Source organism: Phycomyces blakesleeanus, assembly GCF_001638985.1.
Source record: "Phycomyces blakesleeanus NRRL 1555(-) unplaced genomic scaffold PHYBLscaffold_5, whole genome shotgun sequence".
Taxonomy (NCBI): Eukaryota; Fungi; Mucoromycota; class Mucoromycetes; order Mucorales; family Phycomycetaceae; genus Phycomyces; species Phycomyces blakesleeanus.
The window spans coordinates 1,648,319-1,668,445 of NW_017265138.1; the positions used below are offsets into that span (position 1 = coordinate 1,648,319).

General features: G+C 33.9%; 6 protein-coding genes across 6 annotated transcripts; 3 read left to right on the top strand and 3 right to left on the bottom strand.

Annotated features, from left to right (window-relative positions):
• Nucleotides 1-1,742: 1,742 nt before the first annotated feature.
• PHYBLDRAFT_185900 (hypothetical protein) lies at nucleotides 1,743-3,908 on the top strand (the record flags this gene model as incomplete). Its single annotated transcript, XM_018439166.1, has 3 exons — nucleotides 1,743-3,430; nucleotides 3,623-3,698; nucleotides 3,859-3,908. The coding sequence occupies exons 1-3, from the start codon at nucleotides 1,856-1,858 to the stop codon at nucleotides 3,906-3,908; spliced, it is 1,701 nt and encodes a 566-aa protein (XP_018295039.1). The 5' UTR covers nucleotides 1,743-1,855.
• A 2,001-nt stretch (nucleotides 3,909-5,909) lies between these two features.
• On the top strand, nucleotides 5,910-8,759 carry PHYBLDRAFT_180279 (hypothetical protein). Its single transcript, XM_018438290.1, has 8 exons — nucleotides 5,910-6,198; nucleotides 6,270-6,355; nucleotides 6,594-6,931; nucleotides 7,003-7,311; nucleotides 7,393-7,885; nucleotides 8,028-8,112; nucleotides 8,184-8,414; nucleotides 8,515-8,759. Exons 1-8 carry the CDS (start codon nucleotides 6,120-6,122, stop codon nucleotides 8,559-8,561), a joined length of 1,668 nt encoding a protein of 555 aa, XP_018295040.1. The 5' UTR covers nucleotides 5,910-6,119; the 3' UTR covers nucleotides 8,562-8,759.
• A 99-nt stretch (nucleotides 8,760-8,858) lies between these two features.
• Nucleotides 8,859-10,500, bottom strand: PHYBLDRAFT_98773 (hypothetical protein; the record flags this gene model as incomplete). Its single annotated transcript, XM_018444073.1, has 5 exons — nucleotides 8,859-8,981; nucleotides 9,047-9,369; nucleotides 9,460-9,661; nucleotides 9,764-9,939; nucleotides 10,173-10,500. Coding segments are annotated over 5 exons (1,152 nt in total), but the record flags the coding sequence as incomplete, so codon positions are not given.
• Nucleotides 10,501-11,860: 1,360 nt separating this feature from the next.
• On the top strand, nucleotides 11,861-13,996 carry PHYBLDRAFT_131797 (hypothetical protein). The gene is made up of 8 exons (XM_018429440.1): nucleotides 11,861-12,064; nucleotides 12,161-12,237; nucleotides 12,406-12,546; nucleotides 12,646-12,734; nucleotides 12,879-13,119; nucleotides 13,216-13,409; nucleotides 13,496-13,645; nucleotides 13,728-13,996. The coding sequence occupies exons 1-8, from the start codon at nucleotides 11,958-11,960 to the stop codon at nucleotides 13,743-13,745; spliced, it is 1,017 nt and encodes a 338-aa protein (XP_018295042.1). The 5' UTR covers nucleotides 11,861-11,957; the 3' UTR covers nucleotides 13,746-13,996.
• A 327-nt stretch (nucleotides 13,997-14,323) lies between these two features.
• Nucleotides 14,324-16,775, bottom strand: PHYBLDRAFT_185903 (hypothetical protein). The gene is made up of 4 exons (XM_018439167.1): nucleotides 16,301-16,775; nucleotides 16,041-16,141; nucleotides 15,419-15,855; nucleotides 14,324-15,303 (listed from the first exon to the last, which is right to left on the bottom strand). Exons 1-4 carry the CDS (start codon nucleotides 16,686-16,688, stop codon nucleotides 14,676-14,678), a joined length of 1,554 nt encoding a protein of 517 aa, XP_018295043.1. The 5' UTR covers nucleotides 16,689-16,775; the 3' UTR covers nucleotides 14,324-14,675.
• Nucleotides 16,776-17,525: 750 nt separating this feature from the next.
• On the bottom strand, nucleotides 17,526-20,003 carry PHYBLDRAFT_185904 (hypothetical protein; the record flags this gene model as incomplete). The annotated part of the gene is made up of 7 exons (XM_018439168.1): nucleotides 17,526-17,844; nucleotides 17,901-18,017; nucleotides 18,231-18,270; nucleotides 18,463-18,759; nucleotides 18,971-19,061; nucleotides 19,192-19,223; nucleotides 19,527-20,003. 7 exons carry the CDS (start codon nucleotides 20,001-20,003, stop codon nucleotides 17,639-17,641), a joined length of 1,260 nt encoding a protein of 419 aa, XP_018295044.1. The 3' UTR covers nucleotides 17,526-17,638.
• Nucleotides 20,004-20,127: the final 124 nt, after the last annotated feature.

A 20,127-nucleotide genomic window follows, 5' to 3' on the forward strand; every position in this document is an offset into this window, starting at 1 on the left:
ACAAAAAAAAATACACTATTTCCTATTTGTATATGTATATATTTTTAGAATCATTCCAAGTCTAAAAGGGTTCGCAGGTAATATACATATATTTGTGAGTTATTCGAAGCCTAGCACACGTATTCATTTAGTCAACCCATTGAGGACTGGAATAAAATTGCGACAAAAATAAAAGAAAGAAAACCTCTTAAATATACGAAGGAAAGGCTAAGAAGAAAGAGAGGTGCTTAAACAAATTCTATGTAAGAATTCAAATTCGGCAATTAGCTAATTATATTATTTCTTGGTTGAATGCACCAAAAATGCAAGTATAAATTTAGTAGATTATATATATATAGCATTAATGTACTAACATCTTAAGTCATATAATAAATGTAAATGATGAATAATGAATAAGAACCTGTAAAATTTTACAAACAGAACTTTGTTTAGGAAAAGATTATTATTTGCATATAACATAAGAAACTAGATCTCAAAGCGACGTATGTTTTTATACGTGAAATTTCTAGTATAATCTGGTTGAGTTCCCCTATTGAACCCTGCAAATTATATCCCTGTGATGTGGTAAGAATCAAATATACTTGATTTTGATTACTGCCTATAGTGTTGGTGAGACCCGTTTTATTTTTCTTTGCTGCATTAATGTATTATTTTTTCCTACTTTCTAGACCCTCATAGATTTTGGGTGCCAGTACCGTTGTCATCCCAACGTGACAGGAGGGATGTTGCTGTTTAGTTGAGAGCAGTAATAGTAATATGCTTTGTATATTATTAAAAATGAAATTCAAGAAAAAGACAGCCTTTTATTTACTTTTTTAACCTGGAATATAACCCTTGGAGTATAGTGTTTGTTACAACATAGTCCTATGATTATTATGTAATACTACGTATATTTTGTCGTTTTACAATATTCCTCATTGTGGAACCTATTTCGCTACCAGTATAGCGGTTTTTGTTTTATTCATTCCTTCACTGAAAAAGTTGTACTCGGTGAATACCATAAATGAGCTGTAGTCCTTTGTACACCCTTACCCACCTAAAAAATAAAATTAAGGTTTCCCTTCTTTCTTTTGTATATATTTATATTGTTTTTTTTTTTTATTTAAGTCTTGGTACATAAATTTTTGCTTTAATTTTTAATTATCGTGTGGGAAATCATTAGTGACAAAAATATATGCTAAGAAAATTTTCAAGCAAAAAACCAAATAATAGCTGTATATTTATCTTTGAAAACGCCCAAATATCTATATCATATACACTAGGATTGATAAAGACCACCCTGACAAATCAGTGTCCCCTCCATCTCCTCATTTAGGACAGAGTTTATCCAATTTATACGAGTCCAAACTTCCATATACCCACTACTACCCCGCACACACACACGCGCACTCCCGGTTTACATATAGATGTATATATAAAAACAAAACTATACATGTGATTCTATAATTTTTTATATTCTTCTTTTCTTATTTCTAAAGAGGCTTATTATGAGAGCATTACTGATATACATTTATATATATATATATATATATGTATATATATGTATTTGTATGAGTGTGTGTGTGTGTGTGTGTGTGTGTGTATTTACATAATTTGATTAAAAAATTTACGCAGTCAGCCAAGAATAAGAATAAAAGGGGTAAGATTTCATAATCTAAAAATAAAAATAAAATAAAAAATAAGATAAAATCAAAAATAAAAACAAAAATAAAAATTCAATCATTCACTCATATTTTTATCTTCTTTTATATACATATCTTGAGATCTTTTCTAAAAGAAGTATTTATCTATCTATTTATTCAAAAAAAAATCACTGTTCCTTTCACTCAATCGCATACACACAAAAGAAGAAGAAATGTCGTTTTGCTTTACATTCCCAGCAGAAATTATCGATTCAATCAGTGGGTTTCTTTCTACCCAAGACTTGGTATCAGTTGTGCTGGTCTGTCGTGCGTGGAACTACAGCTTCTCTCCAAGCATCTATAGAAATATTTCTCTGAGTGATCCTCGCCAATTCCATCGTCTGTACTCCATTCTCGCAAAATCATCCACCACAAATACACCTTTTGGAAACTACGTCCGTAATCTGGACATTCTGGACGGAAGAGCCATACAGGCAGGAATTGGTCAACTACCAGTTCTCTGCCCTCACATTACCGCCTTAAAGGTTACACAGAAATGGGCATCCCGCGTCAATTCGATAGTCTGTGTCAATGATGGTGCTTTGGAAAGGACAACCAAGGCACTCTTGCACACCTTTGTCACATCCAATCGGCTCAATTCTCTTTCGCTCAACTTTTACCGGCGGATCGATCTTGACATCTTACCACAGCTCTCCAATCTACAGCATCTGAGTCTGGGGTGGCTCAACCAAGGAATATCTCCAGCCACACTCCAGACCATCCACGCTCAATGTCCGCTTCTAAAAATTCTGGCACTCGACGGACTAGATCGGATAAATGAACCCCAACAAGGTTTGACATCTTCTACCCTCCAGTCACTCTCACTACACTTCCGAAAGGGCATCCAGTGCGATGAAGCCTGGCTTGTTTACATTTCACACACCTATCCTCGCCTGAGTCATCTCAGTCTCGAAGCACCCGCTCAGTACTCCGAGTCTGTCGACTTTGCACCTCTACTGATCCCATCGGCATATCATCGGTTTGCTTCCCAAGCCAAACATCTACGTCAGCTTGAACTCATTCACACCATTCGGCACAAGATTCTTATCGACCTGCTTCATTCCTACCACGTGCCTCTTGCATCGCTTGTTCTGCAGACAAAGTTTGGCTTCCCACGTGATTTCTGCGACACCTTATTCAATGTCTTTCCGTCCCTGACTTTGCTTTCTGCCCAAGGACACCCGCGATACAGAGACTGCAATGAACCTGTCAGATCACTCTCGAACTTTTCTACCCACCTGCGGCACCTCAACCTCGGCCAGTGGGACACTGTTCATCTAGAGACCATATTAGGAGTCTTGCCAAACCTTACACATCTTACCTTACAGGACAGCATTCTTTTGACAGGGTCGGATTGCCCTACATATAATAACAACAATAGTAATATTATTGATGGCGACAGCTTTACTGGCGGTAGTAACTTGGAATCACTGGTATTGGAGAGAATTAGCCTACCATGTGATGGGATTGTGGAGATCAGGGGCACCTGTCTAAAACACCTTGTCCTTCGTCACTGTACAGCACCACACCAAAACCTAAAAATCAAACTACCAGGCGTTGTTCTCTCGCGGGTAGAGATTGATGAGCTGTGTGTTGGGCAGCCAGTGTGGAAGTCTGACAGGGTTGTCAAGAGTGTGACAATCCTGGGGAGTTCAGGGTCTTTTGGTCAGCATGAATTAACAAAAGCACCAAGTCCTTTGGAAATTGAATGTGAATCAGTGTGGAAACTTTTAGTGAATCAAAAAAATGTACAAATAAACAAATAAATAAACAAAGAATTATATGTATAAGGACGTCAATATTTATATACATAAAATCAACTCGTTAGTAATTGTCTGTATGATAAAAAGATGTGTTTATTCTTATGAGAAGTACAGATAATTAGATTGAATGCCTACATATTTTTGTATTAATTGTATTACTCAATTTACAATACAAAGAAGTATTTCTGGTTATATTTCCAAGATAAACTAAGAATATTTATCTTTATCTGCGTTGACTATACTAGTGTTTCAGGTACCAGGATAATAATCTAACCAGGCCATAAGTATTGAATTCCTACCCAGAAATAAAAATGTAAAAAGAAGATCCCCTTATCATTCATTATTATTGGTAACATACTGCAGTAAAGAAGCTTTTTCCTTGCTTAACATTACTATTACTATTATATATATAGATAGTCTTCCCAAAGAAAAGAAAAAAGAGAAAACAATAATCTCACAATAAGATCTTTGCAAAAAAAATTTCTTGTTGTGATAACCTGCATTTACAAAATAAAGTGGAATACTGCCAACCCAAAATTGTCTGCATTATTTCAAAGACATGCTCAAAGTTGTGACATAAAGCAAACAGATAAGCATATAAACGAATAAACAAACAAACAAATACATGTATAGATAGGATCTATAGGCCATTAAAATATGAAGGGAACAGAAGTTGGGGAACAAGCAAACAAAGAATTTTGGAAGTAAAAAAGGAAGAATTGACAGGTGGTGATATATATATATTATATAAAAAGGAAGAGGGGTAATTGGCGTAAAAATGAAGAAGAAAGATATAAAACTTACCATACAGCAGGTTACTTTCCAATAAAAAAACTATTTTATTATCTGGTTAGGGTTAGTTACAATAGATACATATATGCAGGGGACTCTACAGGAGCTAGGAATAAACATACAGTCAAAAAAAGGGGGTATGGTTTTCATGCATGTAAAAAAAAAATTCGTCTCTAATTTTTTTGCTTTAGTATTATTTATATATTTATGTAGTGAAATTACTGAAATGTGTTTCAAGCAGATTTTGTAGGCACTCTTTTCTTTTAAAAAGAAATAAACAGACAATTGGTACTTAATATCAAAAATCTAAAAAATAATGGTATATTGTGCAATTTCAATTTCAATTGTTGTGAGTTGAGAACAAAAGAGGCTATCCTTTTGAAACCAATAAAATCAATACAAATACCATTATTGAATTGATTTGAATTAAATCTCGGTAGACCAATATATAGGTAAAAGGAGACAAGCCAAGTATATAATAAAGTGTGTAGATAAAGATATTGTACTCATGGAAACATATAAACATGTATGCACATCAGAAATTGGATCAAAAAAATGACCAGAAGAAAGATGCTTTTTAATTTGATTAAAAAAAAAGCAGCAAAAGGCAAGGAACATGAATATTCTACCTATTTTTTTTTTAATTTGTCATTGAAGGTTAAATTACAAATCATCCTAAATATACACAAGATACATACATATATTTCTGGATTAAATATAAGCTACTAAAGCAGAAAATATATATTCTAGAGAGAGAGAGAGAAATAGTCTTTAAGTAAATGACAGATGAATGTCCAAAGTATATTGGACTCGGAAGCGTATAATCAGATAAACAAAAGATCAAATGAAATAATCTTTTGGTAGACTGACGATCAATTTATCGAATGATCTTTAAGAAAATAGAGCACAAAATGCAGTAATAGTAGTCATACTATACGAGAGCTAGTTTGAAATAAATAACTCTCTAATCTAGAATCACTTTGCTTATTCTTTTCGATTGTCTTTGAAGGATCCTACTGCTCTTCCACCCTAGGACTCACGACCCCTCCAAACCTCCCATTATGAAACCTCCATAAAAGTACATTTTTTAGTTTAATTCTTTAATTTTTCTGCATCTTTCTTTATATTGAATACCATTAAATTTACATTATTCCCATCTCTTAGAGATGGGGAGGGGATATAGTATGTTAATTCTTTTCTTTACTTTATTTTACAGACATGTAGTTAATTAAAGCTCCACTAAAATTAAGATAATCTTTATTGGTATTGTGGGTCTGTAAAGTAGTTGAAAGGATTTTGTTCTAATATACTAATACACCTCAATTCTGCCATTTTAATTTTTATCTACCTGATTATCTCGACCCTACTTTGCTGTATGGGCTGTCCGGCTGGTTAAAAGGGTGGATAAATGAATCTGAATTTTTGATTTTTGATTTTTTGATTTTTTTTTTTTCTGGCATGCATTTGAAGTAGGAATATGCCAGACAGTTGCCTTTTATAGACTTCAATGGCAAGAGGTTGTCGGGATGTGACTCTTGAAGTTTATATATATATACAAGAAAAAAAAAAGAAAAAAGGGCGCCCTTGCAAAAAAAACAACACGAGCAATACGCGTCTATTGAATAAAAGCGGAATAAACTTTCACTATTTCCTCCTCCACAGACATACATACCACCTACCTTAGTACCAGAACTGGTTAACCAGCGCTAAATCAGCACTAACCACCGTCACTTACCCTTTTTTTTTTCTTTTTTTTTTGGGCCTCCTCTAACTTTTCTTAGTACTTTCACTCTCCACACCTCTCGACCTCTACCCCCCTCCATTTTTTTTCTTTTTTTTTAATTTCTTCTTCCTTTCTTTTCTATATATATATATATTTGATATGTTCCAGCGTGACCAAAACTCATCGCTGTTTTTGGGTGGTGAACGTACCACTGGACAAGATGTTCGTGCCAGCAATGGCAAGTTTATTTTCTATTAGATGATGATGACAATTGATAGATCATCTTTAATAATATATTTTCACCTACAGTTCTTGCTGCTGCATCTATTGCCAACATCGTCAAGAGTTCTCTCGGACCTGTTGGTCTTGACAAGATGATGGTTGATGAAATTGGAGCAAGTATTATTTAATTATTTAATTATATATACATATTTTAATAACAAAAAGAAGAAGAAGAAGAAGAAGAAGAAAATAATAGATGAAGTGATTAAATTATAGCTATTAAATGTGTGTGTGTTTATGTATGAAAAGAGAAAGAATATGTATATATATATATAAAGTCATCTAACGCGTAGTCTTCATTTTTATTTTATTTTATTTTAATAAAACCAAAAAAAAAAAAAAAACTATTAGGATGTCACTATTAGTAACGATGGTGCAACAATCCTTCAACTTCTCGAAATCGAACACCCTGCAGGAAAGGTTCTTCTTGAACTTGCTCAGCAGCAGGATCGTGAAGTTGGCGATGGTACAACTTCAGTCGTAATCATTGCTGCCGAACTTTTGAAGCGTGCCAATGAACTTGTCAAGAATAAGATTCATCCCACCACCATCATTACTGGATACCGTCTTGCATCAAAGGAGGCATGCAAGTTTATTGCAGGAGAGATGTCAGTAAAAGTTGATACCCTCGGTCGCGAATGTCTTATTAATGCTGCAAAGACCTCGATGAGCTCCAAGATCATTGGATCGTAAGTCTTTTTTTCTTCTTCATCATCATCATTATCATTTTCTTAACTCATATATATATATACTTATATAGTGATTCAGACTTCTTTGCTGAGTTGGCCGTTAATGCCATCACAGCCGTGAAGTCTAGCAATGGACGTGGTGAGACAAAATACCCTGTCAAGGCTGTCAACATCCTCAAGGCCCACGGAAAGTCCGGCCGCGAGTCTGTCTTTGTCCGTGGTTATGCACTCAACTGTACCGTAGCATCCCAGGCTATGAAGACCCGCATCACAAACGCAAAGATTGCTGTTTTGGACATGAACCTCCAAAAGGCACGCATGCACCTTGGTGTTAACATTGTTGTCGATGATCCCGACAAGTTGGAAGATATCCGCAAGAGGTAAATAAAGATATGAAAAGGAGAGACGGAGAAAATGATGATAACTAAACATTTCTTGCTGTTTTTTTTTGTTATTAATAGAGAAATTGGCATTACCACCGAACGTATCCAAAAGATTCTGGCTACTGGCGCAAACGTTATCTTGACCACAAAGGGTATTGATGACATGTGTCTCAAGTTGTTTGTCGAGGCTGGTGCCATGGCTGTCCGCCGTTGCAAAAAAGAGGACTTGAAGCGTATTGCCAAGGCCACCGGTGCAACCTTTATTTCTTCTTTGGCCAACTTGGATGGAGAGGAGACCTTTGAGGCTTCTTATTTGGGTGAAGCCGAGGAAGTCGTCCAGGACCGTATCTCTGACGACGAGTGCCTCTTGATCAAGGGTACCAAGATCCAGAACTCTGCCTCCATCATTCTCCGTGGCGCAAACGATTACATGCTCGACGAAATGGAGCGTTCGCTCCACGATTCCCTCTGCGTTGTTAAGCGCACTCTGGAAAGCAACAGTGTTGTTCCCGGTGGTGGAGCTGTAGAGTCTGCTCTCAGCATTCACCTCGAGGATTTCGCTACAAGCATGGTAAGTAAAAGAGAAGAAAAACAGAAGAAAGAGAGATAAAGAGGACCCCTTTATGTGGTTCAGTATAGTGTAGTGTATTTTAGTTTCTTTCTCTTCTTCTTTTCTCTTTACAAGTATTGGTTTACTCATTGGATTACAACAGAGCTCTCGTGAACAATTGGCAGTTGCAGAATTTGCCAATGCTCTTTTGGTTATTCCCAAGACCTTGGCTGTCAATGCCGCAAAGGGTAAGTACTAAAGAATAGAATTGAAATGAAAGAAAGAAAAAAGGTTATTTACTTTTATATTTGTTATCTAGATTCCACTGAATTGGTCTCCAAGCTCCGTGCTTATCACAACACTGCCCTTGGTCAGGGTGCTGATCCCAGCAAGCGTGCACTGAAATACTATGGTTTGGAGCTTATTAACGGTGAAGTCCGTGACAACCTCAAGGCTGGTGTTTTGGAGCCTGCTATGTCCAAGATCAAGTCTCTTAAGAGTGCTACCGAGGCTGCCATTGCTATTTTGAGAATCGATGATTTTATCAAGGGTAAGTTAGAATGAACATTTTTTTTTGAACAAAAGATAGGTTGTGCTATACATATATCAATTGATTAAATTAATTATTTCTTTTCTCTTATTGTCAATAGTTGCACCAGAGCAGAGAGGTAACCCTGATGATGGCCATGGTCACTAAAGCAACAACAAAAAGAAGATTATGATAAAAAAAGAATAAACCAGCAACAACAAACAAAACAACAACAACAGCAACAGCAACAACAAAAAAATTTTCTAGAAAGAGCGAGTGTGTGAGAGAGAAGAACCAAAAAAAAAGAGAGAAAACAATAAATACATTAATAAATAAATAAAAATTCCCATTGTGTGTGTATTGTGTATTGTGTACTGTGGGTTTTTGTTTTTTTTTTCCTTCCTTCTTTATAATGATTATAACGATTGTAGTGATTATAGTTAAGAAAGTCATCTTGTAAATTTAGGAGAAGTATTGTACTTCTATTCCAATAGTACGGATAGGATTTGTTCGGTTGGTCAGATCAGCCGTGAGTCCGACACTGAACAAGGTGTTTTTGAATCGACCTTCCCACATTAATGCCAATCCCTATTATTATTATTTTTTCGATTAGATAAATAAACATATAATTTTGTTGAGATATTAAATGTCACCTCTGAGAATCCTAGGCGGGCTTTCATCAATCCTTCTAATTTTTCTGTCTTGTCTGCTGCAGTGACAGTAATGATCCCGTTGCTCTCTTTCTTGACTGCACGTGGCACATTCTTCTTTTTTGTTCGATACTCGAACCCAAGTGCAAGGTCACTCTCGTAAGAATATATGCTGAAATCAAACCGGGAACACAAAGCCAACTCTTCTGAAACCTGGGCAACATAAGCAGTTGACATGTGTCCTACAATTGGATTTAGAGTGTAGGTTACACTTATGGGAGGAGATGAAGAACAAGGGTGGGTTCGATAACGTAGTCCCGTAGATACTTTACACACACACACACATATATATATATTTAGCTTTTTTTCATTTTATTTTACTTTAGTTTTTTAGTTTTTTTTTTTTTTTTACTTACATCCTCCACTCTTGTCCAAAGTTCCATAATATATTTCGGTTCCAATGGACCATTGGCCAGAATAAACATGATTGGATTTTACATCATTCAAAACAGGCTGCCCAAAGTTGTACAGCGCACGGATACCAAGTAGACCATCATCGGTGGTATAAGAACATTCGGAGCACCATCTTCCAACATCGTATTGCAGTTGCATAGCAATCTTATATACATGTACACAGACATAAAATAGAATGATAATAATATAGATAATAGTAAGAGTAAATTATCAATATCTAATTTTTTTTGTAGAAAAAACAAACACAAATATGCGTGTGATATATATATATATATTAGGATTTACTTGAGGAAGACCATGCGATTTTGGACGATTGACAGCTGTGATGAGATACTGCAAGTTTTGGGTTAGACGACGTACAGCCATGGCTTCCAATCTTGCGCCAGGAAAAAACATTCGCCCATAGACCAAATAGTCATTGTCTATATACATTTATATTTGTATATATTTGTATATGATGTATATATGTATATATATATGTGTGTGTGTGTGTGTGCGTTTTTTTTGTGTATATAATTTTCATTTTTATTGGTAAACAATTCTTTTTTAAAAAATAATGCTACTAAAAAATATCCATTTTATTTACTCTCATTTACTTCAATGTTTAAATGCATATATATATATGTATAATTATAATTATAATGATATAATTTACCTTGTGAGTTCCATGTTGGTGCTGCCTGGACAACCCGGAAACGATCGACCAGGTCTTTGAAATCTACTGTTGCACTGGTTCCAATTTCAAGAGGTCTAGAGGTATAAAGGTATCCAATGTTGCCATTTAGGGATGGAATGGCGTTCATTGTGTAGGATGGTTTGAATAAAGGTGTCGGTAATTTCGAGAGATGAAGTGACAATCCACATGGTGTATAAAAGTCTAAAAGAGCGCGCGACCAAGAACAGAGGTTGGAGTATTGGTTTTCTTCATTCCAGCCTGACGATCGATAGTATCGTCGTAGACAATACTCCATAAAATCATACATTTTTCTCTTTCTATTTCTCTATTTTTTTCTTTAAAGAAAACAAGACACCAAAAAAAAAAAAAAAAAAAAAACAAGCAAAAGAACAAGAACAAGAAAAATATAAATAAACAACTGAGATCTAAAATAACCAACAAAAAAAAAGGAACCAATTTGTTTTACAAGATAAAGAAGTTGTTATCTTCAGGGCAAGACTTTATAAAAGAAAGAAAAAAAAAAGTATAAAATTAAATTCTAAATATACTTGGTTAAAATTAATATATATATATATAAATTAATTTTATTACTCTATTATTCTTTATTATTTTTTCAATTTCTTCTGCTTACTTTTTTTTTATCGTGTTTTATTTAATTTTTTTTTATAAAAGGGGGTACTCAACCGAACATTCTTTAGATTTTAAAGTCCAGAACGTAATATTATTGGACAAAAACTTATATATACGTTTTTCTATTACTTTCCTCAGGAAAAGGGTAGTCTTTTGAATTTCAGATAGGGCAGTCTTTTAAAAGTCAGTCAAAAATACCCTCGCATTTTTCGGGGATTTATAACTCAGAATAGGACAAGTTTTAAGAATTACATAAGCTGAGCAAAATTTATAAATTCAGAAACTATAATTTCTCAAGTTTTTTTTTGCAGTCTTTTTTAACACAGACAGGGGCGTCTTTTTTCTTGCCTTTTTTTTTGCACAGTCTTTTATAACACAGACACAGGAACGTCCTTTATAAAGTCAGAACCATCCTTTGTCTTTTTTTTTTTTTTTGGCTGTTTATAAGCTTATGCAAAATTATGATCTTTTCTATGCTTAAGAAATTTCTATTATTTATCACACAGTCAAGTTTTATTTTATACATATTCATATAATATATATATATATTCGAAATCTATTTTTTTGCATTGGAATGTTAGCAATCGAGAATCCATTTTTTTTGTGAATTCCAGTAATATATTTATTCATTTATTTATTTATTTATACGTGTTATAAAGATTAACGAGGCGAATGTCTTGCTTGCATTGTATTTTTTTTTGATGGTTCGCATTTTGTATAAAAAAAAAGAAAAAAAAAAGAATAAGAAACGGAATGAGTTGAAAATTCTGCGGACCAAAAGCTTCAAAAAAAAATGATGCCTTTGAAGATGCTGTTTTTGTTGTTGTTGTTATTGTTGTTGTTTTATAAGACTTTTTTTTTTTGAAAATGCATACATAAATATATATATACACATACACATACACAAAAATGTCCAAATATATATATATATGTGTGTAAAAATCTATACGTCACTCAACTCGCTCCTCTCTCTCTTTTTTTTTTTTTACAGAAAGAAAAAAAGCGACCGGTCAAACCCTCTTCCTTTATACACTACTCTGCTCTAATTAGACTTTATATATTTTCTTTCCTTTGCCTTTTCTTCTTCTTTTGATTTTCTCTTTTTGAAAGTAAAAACAGAGAGAGATAAATATAATGAGTGCAATGGACATTAGTGATTCAGAACCTCCGATGAATGTAAAGGAAGATCAAGATGCTGTTTTATCAATGGCACAAAGTCATTCAGGGCTTTCCATCTCAGTGTAAGCATTATCTTGACATGAATATATATATATACTTGAAAAAAAATTAAACCAAAGATATTTATATTGATATTTGTAATTTCAATAAAACAAAAGACATCCTCTTGTTCTTCTCAACATCTCGGATCACTATACACGAATCAAGCTTCAGAATCCATCAGCATTTGAAAAGGGTACAGCGTAAGAGGCCAATAATAATAATAATAATAATAATAATAATGACAATAATAGTAATAGAAAAAGAAGAAAATAAATATATATATATGTGTGTGTAGGTCTATAATTCCCTTTTGTTATATTTAAAATGATGATTATAATAATGATTATAAACTATATTTAAGGACGCGTGTACGGTGCATTGTTGGCCAAGCAGTCGGGGCGTGACATTGAATTGATGAATTCATTTGAATTGCCTGCAAATACCCAAGAAACTGGACAAGTCAAAGTAGACTGCGCCTACCTGACCACCAAACAAGAACAACGTAAAATAAAATTAAAGAAGTAGAATCGATAAGCAAAGATAAATATATATATATAAATAAATTAATTAATGGATTTTATTTTATTTTATTTACTTGTAGTCAAACTTGTCTTTCCACAATTTGATTTTATGGGATGGTACTCTCTTGGAGTCGCACCGACTGATTCTGACCTAAAGATCCATGAACAAGTAAGTCTTCTTCTTTAAATTAATAGTAGTAGTAGTAGTAGTAGCGTTTTGTTTCCTCAAGTAAGAATATAATTTAATATATATAATATTTTCTTTGTGTGTGTGTATGTGCGTGTTTGTTTTGTTGTCGTTTTGTTATTCAAGTTTCTTCCTATGAACGAATCGTGCTTGTTTCTACAAATGAACCCAACTGCTCTAGAAGGAGGAGCAAAGGAATTCCCGGTCAGTATCTATGAATCCGTATTCGATATCATTGATGGCCAGACCCGCCTTGGATTCGTAAAGGCTCCCTATCGAGTTGAGACCAACGAAGCCGAACGAATTGCGATTGATCAAGTAGCCAAGCCAAGTACATCTGAAAATGAAGTTGGACTAGGAAGTGCACGCAAGTATTACCATCACTATTAATATATATATTATATTATATTATATTATATTATATTATATTATATTATATTAATATTAATATGAATTTATTTAGTTATTGCTCATTTGACTACTCAGAGAAACGCTATTGGAATGCTGTACGCAAGAATCCAGTTTCTTCAAAGCTATCTTAGAGACACAAAGGCCGGGTTGGTGCCTGTGGATCATGATATCATGCGCCAGATCGCCAGTGTCTGCAGAAGATCTCCTGTCATTGATCAAATAGCATTTGAAGATCAGTATTCTACAGTAAGTCTATTTAAAAATCTAATAATAAAATTAAAATTAATTATTATTATTTTCTTTTTTCTTTTTTTTTTTTTTTTAAAAAAAAGGAATACAATGATATCCTTTTGGTTACCTATCTGGCTACAATTACAAAGGGAATGAATACCCTCAATGACCTGATTGATAAGCACAACCTTGTTCATAGCCGTGGAGTCAAGAATACAACAAAAACAGTCGTTGGAGGAAAGAAAGGAAGGGTAAGTCAAACAAATTTGTATATTTGTATATCACACAAGCCAAAAAAAAAAGTAGTTTAATCGGAAGATTGGTAAATGGTAGTGGGAAAATAGTGTGTAAGAAAGAAAAGATTAGATGGTAACAATGCGATACGATACGAAGCGATACGAAGCGATTCAATTTGATTTGATTCGATTCGATTCGATGCGATAAGCTAGGATAGAATATGATAGAGGATGATAAAAGTAAAGAAAAGACAAAGTACAGATTTACAATAAGTCTTGTTATTTGGCTTGTGATTTCAACTATAATCACTACCCTTATTTTTATTTCATTCTACTATATAATTATATATAATATTTTAAATAATCAAAGAGAGAGAGAGAGATAAATTATTGTGTGATTAGAATAGAATAGAATATATATCTATCTATAAGATCGGTTGATTTATTTATGCATTGTGTATGTATGTATGTGTGCGTATTTTTCTCTCTCTTCGTTTCTGTAGCGCCTGAACCCAACCGGTTAAAATGAAACTGTGATATATTGGATATTTGGACAAACAAGAATTGATGATAATTTCATTCATTCATTCATTCATTCATTTATTAATGCATGTTTTATTTTGTATGTATGAAAGAATCAATACAAAAATAAGGAAGCTTTTTGATTTGATATTAAAAATAAGACCAAAAAATCAATGTATATTGTATTGTTTATTTGAAAATTGTATATTAAAGTATATGGAATGAAAATAAAGAGATAAAGAAAAGGGGAAAGGTTGACAGGTTAGGAGAATACTGGGTGAGTATGATATAAATGATAGCAAAGAAAGAAAAGAAACGTGGATTGTAGAGAGAGCAAGAGAGAGAAAAGGATAATAAAAGCTGTAATACAAGAAAAACGACTATCTATCTACAATTAAAGAAAAAAGAAGTTATATATATATATATATAAAAGAAATATATAAAGATTATTAATAATGATAGTAATAAGAGTGATGACGGTAATAAGAAAAAAAACAAATATATGTGTGTGTACTACTTTATTCTATGGTTGAGAAAGGACGGCAGATGTAGAAAAGAACATGACAAGGCATCCCCAGACGATAAGCAGACCAGCTGTTGCATTTAGCCACCAACAGGACTGAAGACTTCCTGAATCGAGCTCATCCAAGTTACCCACATCATCGCCTCCGACGGTCGACACATCCTCCTCGTCAAAGTAAGGCAGTCTGGTCGAGGAAGAGGCGAGCGAGGCCGAATCAGAAAATAAGGGAGTTGTGACCTGGAGGTTCTTGTCGTAGTCTTCATAAGCCGAGACGGCAGTGGATACAGAGAGGGTGGGGAACAGAGTGTTGGTTGTGTAGAGGTTTGTGTTGGTAGGATAATCGCAGCACCCATTGCTTCCACTGTTCGCAGACGACGAGATCTGGTTGGCGGCTGAGCGGGTACAGAGATAGGCAATTGCTGGCAAGATATAAGCCAGAGTTGTGGCAGCCACACCGCCAACCAAAGCGTACACTTTGCCGAGCGAGTGAATTGTCACACCACCGACCAACAAGAGACCGAAAAAGATGACTGTGATTGAGTTGTGTTCAAAATCTGTTGGTTGACGACCGGATCTTTCCAAGCCCAATAGCTTTTGAATAGCATCTCTAAAAGGAAAGAAGGCCATTCTGAAAAGAAAAGGAAAAAAAAAACATATAGATAAATAAATAAAATTGTCAAATCAAATCTGCCTTGATTTCTTATCTTTATATATATCAATAATGATTCTAAAGAAATACTTACGGTAGTGTTAGGATCATGTCTCCTGCCAAGGCAAGACGTCCGATATTGATAACAAGATCGTCAGCCGCGAAATTCATGAACAGGTTGGGTTGTACATTGGGGCCAAAACAGAGATAACCAATGACTGCAAAAAATATAGAAATTGCCCAACTGGTAAATGTCGAAATGGAAGTTGTGATTCCCCAGGAACGCGGAGTTTGGTGTTCAAGCGTGAGATAGTTGTTAAATGCCACCTGGGAACAGGTGAAGGCAAAGGCCATGATTCCAAGTGAACTAAACATGTCGTCACCCAGGAAAGTCAAGGGGATCTTTTCTTTGGGAGCATAGGCAGGTGCGCGAGTGATGATTGTGACAAGAATGACAGGTAGACAGCACACAGCCACGATGGACCATTTGGCAAGAGCACCAATAGAACGTGACATGTTGAGGGGAAGAATCTTAATTTTTTTTAAAAATAATGATGATAATGATGATGATGTTAATAATCGTTTGATTGGATTGGTTGCTAATTGCATAAAAAAGGAAACAAGAAACGCCATAGAAACAACATGTATATACAATCTCTGTGAAACTAATCGTTTCATTTATAATATAAAGTAATATAAAATAAAGTGCTACTTACAAGTACAAGAGACACCATGCTAACCACAAATACCCGATCGGCCAATAGTGGCACTTGAGGCACATAGCGGTCGGCAAGGACGGTGAGCGTATCACCGAGCACTAAAATAGATTTTTATTTACATATAAAAGGAGGGGAGGGAAAAGAAGGGAGAAATTTAAAGATAAAGGTTAGAATCACATTTAGATAAAGAGATAGATAAAGATGTACATATATGTAAAAAAAAATAATTTAGAGATAAAAATAAAAAGGTCCCTTACAGATAAAGTAACTTAAACATGCACCGCCTGTCTGGATGAGAATTACGCAGTTGAGGAAATGATATCCAAATCTACCCAGTACATATTCGACTAGTTGGGCAAATTTGTAAACCCCCACACGTTGACCGGCAACAATCAACATGTAAAGGCCGACTTGGGACAGAATGGCAACAAAGATAGACAGCAGGATACCAGCAAAGAATCCTGCATGGGCTATTGCGAATGGTAGGCCGATGATACCAGCACCGACGGTTGCATTAACTAGGTTGAAAGACACTTCAAAGATACTACAGGAGCCATATCCAGGGCGATCTGCCTGTAGCAAGTCTCGCTCTGCTTTAGAGAGACTTCGATAGAGTTTGTTTGGCGTTGCGCCGTAATAAGACATTATGGTTGTTGAGAATACAAGAGGAAGATGATGACGATATCGTTGTTGTTGGTGGAGGTGGTGTAAATAACTTTTTAAAGAGAGAGGGAGAGAAAAGAGTGAGGAAAAAGGAAATGATTAGAGGTTATTTATACACAAAGAATCAAGCAAAAATAAAATAAAATAAAATACAAAAAAAAACAGGGGGTTATATTATGGTGTATTGAGATTTAAGACGTATATACAAAAAGGCAAGTAAGCAAGCAATAAATAAAATAATAAAAAAAAAGTGTGTTTGTGTGTGTAGATTGACTATAGTTGACTAAAAATCAAAGAAGAAGTGGGGGGGGGGGATTGTCGGGTGATATTAACAGACAGAGCACAATTAACAAATTTGTGATAAGCATCTATTTTATTATGATTCAAAAGTGTACAAAAACTCAAAAAATTTACCTAAAAAAAACATGTAAGAAATTACTTTCTTTAGAGGAATATCTCGCGTGGTTTTATTATTATTATTATATGTATATATTGAATGGGCTAATGAACATATTATCCTTTCTATATAAATCCTAAATACAATATAATATTAGATATAAAAAACATCAAATAAAATAAAATTATTGAATGACAATATTAACAAGAGATAGAAAAGCTTGTAAGATAACAGCTGCCATCAATGGACAATATACCCTATAGCACAAGTACAATAATAACAATACTATTTTTTTTGTTTCTTTCATTACTTGGTCTATACATACATAATAGGTGTAATAAAAAAAAAGAGAAAGAAAGAGGTTCTAAATTTCTGTAATAATTGTTTATAAAATATATGTGTGTAAGTGTAGGTGTAGGTGTAGGTGTAGTTGTAGTTTTAGTATAAAGTGGGTAAAGTAAATAATAATAATAATAAAAGAAACAAGATAATATCCAAAATCATTTTGTTTTTTGCTCATATGGATTTGGTTTGTCTATTGGCTTTGGAGTGGCTTTCTGGCCACATAACCTAGCCAATCCATATGAGCATTATACTGTACACACTGAGCGCACACCATCTCTACTCTGTGCTGATAATCCTCACGGCTCATTCCCATTAGTGGTGCCAGTAATTTCTGGGCTGATTGAAATGTCCGTAGGTTAACCGCAGTGAACTCTTGGCCAAGATTACTCTCTCCACCTAACAATAGAATATAAGTAAGTATAGATATAAAATAAGATCAATAAAAATCTTACCTAATTTCACATGTCTTTTTATATATTGGAATAGCTGGAAACCAACTGTTGGTAAAAGGGACTTGAGCCGAGCCGCATCATCATAATCCTTGTCTAATCCCTTTAGAATATTCCGTACTAATTAAGTAAAAAAAAAAAAAAAAGAGCAAAAATGAGCAAAAATGAGCAAAAAAATAACAATAATTAACAGGTGAATTTAATAAAGAAAGAAAGAAAGAAAAAGAGAAACCACATCTGATTATTATTGCTACATTAACAATATAAATAAATGTGATAATATTTTACTATAAATTATGACTAGCATGGTAGTAATAGGAGTAATGGATTTACCTGTATCGATGAACGATTCTATCAAGATTGACCCAACAGGCTTTATATTATCATTATGTATTTTATTTTAATTTTGTTTTATTTTGAAAAATATATATAGTAATATAAAATTGTACACAAAGAATATATATATATATATATAAAAGAAATATATATTCATTTGTGAGTTTCAATCCAAAAAATAGATATATATATATATATATAAAATATATAAAATATAAAGAAAACTTACCACGTTGTGCAACTCAACTATTTGTATATATCCACCAGGCTTAAGAACCCTGTAGGCTTCTTGTAATACATGTGTCCACTGACTGTTCCCGAATGCCAGACCCGGAGCCCAGATATTAACTAGATCGACACTCGAGTCTTCTAATGATGATTGGACATCGTTCTCCAGGCTTGGATCCATTTTAACATTGGGCAGTACCAAAGTGTCTGGTGTGACATTGATATCTTGAGAATCACTCAGTAATCCAGTTACTGGGATGCCGATGAACTCCCATTCATCATATTGAGAAGCCATATCCTAAATATATTTCAATCATTGAATTAGAAATATTGTTTACCAGTAAGAATAATTTAATTAAGTAATATATATATATATATAAGCTCTTTAAAGAAGTGTAGGAGTATATATCAATCAACCAATTGATTGTTTGATTGGCTGATAGAGAAAGGTGGTGTAATTATACAGGTATTGTGAAATAAAGAAATAATAATAATCTTGTGATTCTTACCGTAATCCATGCACTAGTTCCACTCCCAAAATCAGCTACTCGTGCAAAAGGCTGTCCACACAAACCAGATGCTACAGCCGGAAGAACGATACTATACTTATTATCATTAGTATTTATAGTCGATGGATAATATTATCAGGCTCTTCTTGTTCTCTCTTTATCTTTTTTTTTTGGTTACTGTTACCGTAAAGTGGTAAATAATATTTGTATTCTAGACTTACTCTTCAAACAAGTGTTTTAATGCAAAATGTTTCTACAAGTATTTAATATAAAGAAGTAATTAGTTTCATATTCCATAATATATTATTTTCATTTCTCTTCCTCCTCATCCTTCTTCTTGTTTTGGAAATTAACAGTAATGAGTAGAAATGATGGTAGTTAATTATTGGTATTTGTATTATAAAATTAATGTATATATATATATAATATTTAGCTATTAATTTATTAACAGTATCTGATTTAAAATCAAATAAAGTGGCCTGTTCGTCACAACACTTTCCAATTTATATATATAAACTCTGATTATTATTTTTACTTTTTTTTTTTTTACTCTTACCGCAAATTGACCGTCTTGGTTTTCCCAGTTTTTTGGAAGAAATAGACTGTTTGAATGTAATCCAGAAAAATCTACTCCTGGTTGTTGTGGTGAGGATACTTGGTTGTTATGTAATTTCCAGCTTGGATGTTTTGGATATGTTGGAGGTGAAATATTGTCTAATGAATTCGGATAAGATCCTCCTTTTCCACTTCCTCCTGGTATTAAACTTTGATGCATTTGTGATTGTGATTGTGATTGTGGTTGTGGTTGTGGTTGTGGTTGTGGTTGTGGTTGTGGTTGTTGTGATTGCGGTTGTGGTGGTATGTATCCTTGTTTGATAAGCTCTTGTTGGTAGGCAGATAAAGAAATTGGTTCGTTCGGTGAGGATGATAGGTGAGATTGGATATTCGACGAATTCGTGACTCCACTACTGTCGACCTGAGTGTCGGTGCTTTTGGGATATTTGTGTTTACGTTTGGATTGAACAGTTCCCATGGTGATTAATATAAAGAGAAGAAGAAGAGGCAAAAGATATAAAAAAAAAGAAAAGAAAAGTAAAATAAAATAATAGAAGGAAGGAAAGAATAACCATGACAACAGTAAAATAAATATATATATA

Excerpts from the sequence above, each read along its gene's own strand:
- PHYBLDRAFT_180279 (XM_018438290.1), top strand. The coding sequence starts at position 6,120 with ATGTTCCAGCGTGACCAAAACTCATCGCTGTTTTTGGGTGGTGAACGT. Across the intron at positions 6,199-6,269 it reads AGATGTTCGTGCCAGCAATG|TTCTTGCTGCTGCATCTATT; the intron begins GCAAGTTTATTT and ends TTTCACCTACAG. Across the intron at positions 8,113-8,183 it reads GGCTGTCAATGCCGCAAAGG|ATTCCACTGAATTGGTCTCC; the intron begins GTAAGTACTAAA and ends TTTGTTATCTAG.
- PHYBLDRAFT_185903 (XM_018439167.1), bottom strand. The coding sequence starts at position 16,688 with ATGTCTTATTACGGCGCAACGCCAAACAAACTCTATCGAAGTCTCTCT. Across the intron at positions 16,142-16,300 it reads ATGTTTAAGTTACTTTATCT|TGCTCGGTGATACGCTCACC; the intron begins GTAAGGGACCTT and ends AATCTATTTTAG. Across the intron at positions 15,856-16,040 it reads GCATGGTGTCTCTTGTACTT|ATTCTTCCCCTCAACATGTC; the intron begins GTAAGTAGCACT and ends AAAAAAATTAAG.
- PHYBLDRAFT_131797 (XM_018429440.1), top strand. The coding sequence starts at position 11,958 with ATGAGTGCAATGGACATTAGTGATTCAGAACCTCCGATGAATGTAAAG. Across the intron at positions 12,065-12,160 it reads TCAGGGCTTTCCATCTCAGT|ACATCCTCTTGTTCTTCTCA; the intron begins GTAAGCATTATC and ends ATAAAACAAAAG. Across the intron at positions 12,238-12,405 it reads TCCATCAGCATTTGAAAAGG|GACGCGTGTACGGTGCATTG; the intron begins GTACAGCGTAAG and ends ACTATATTTAAG.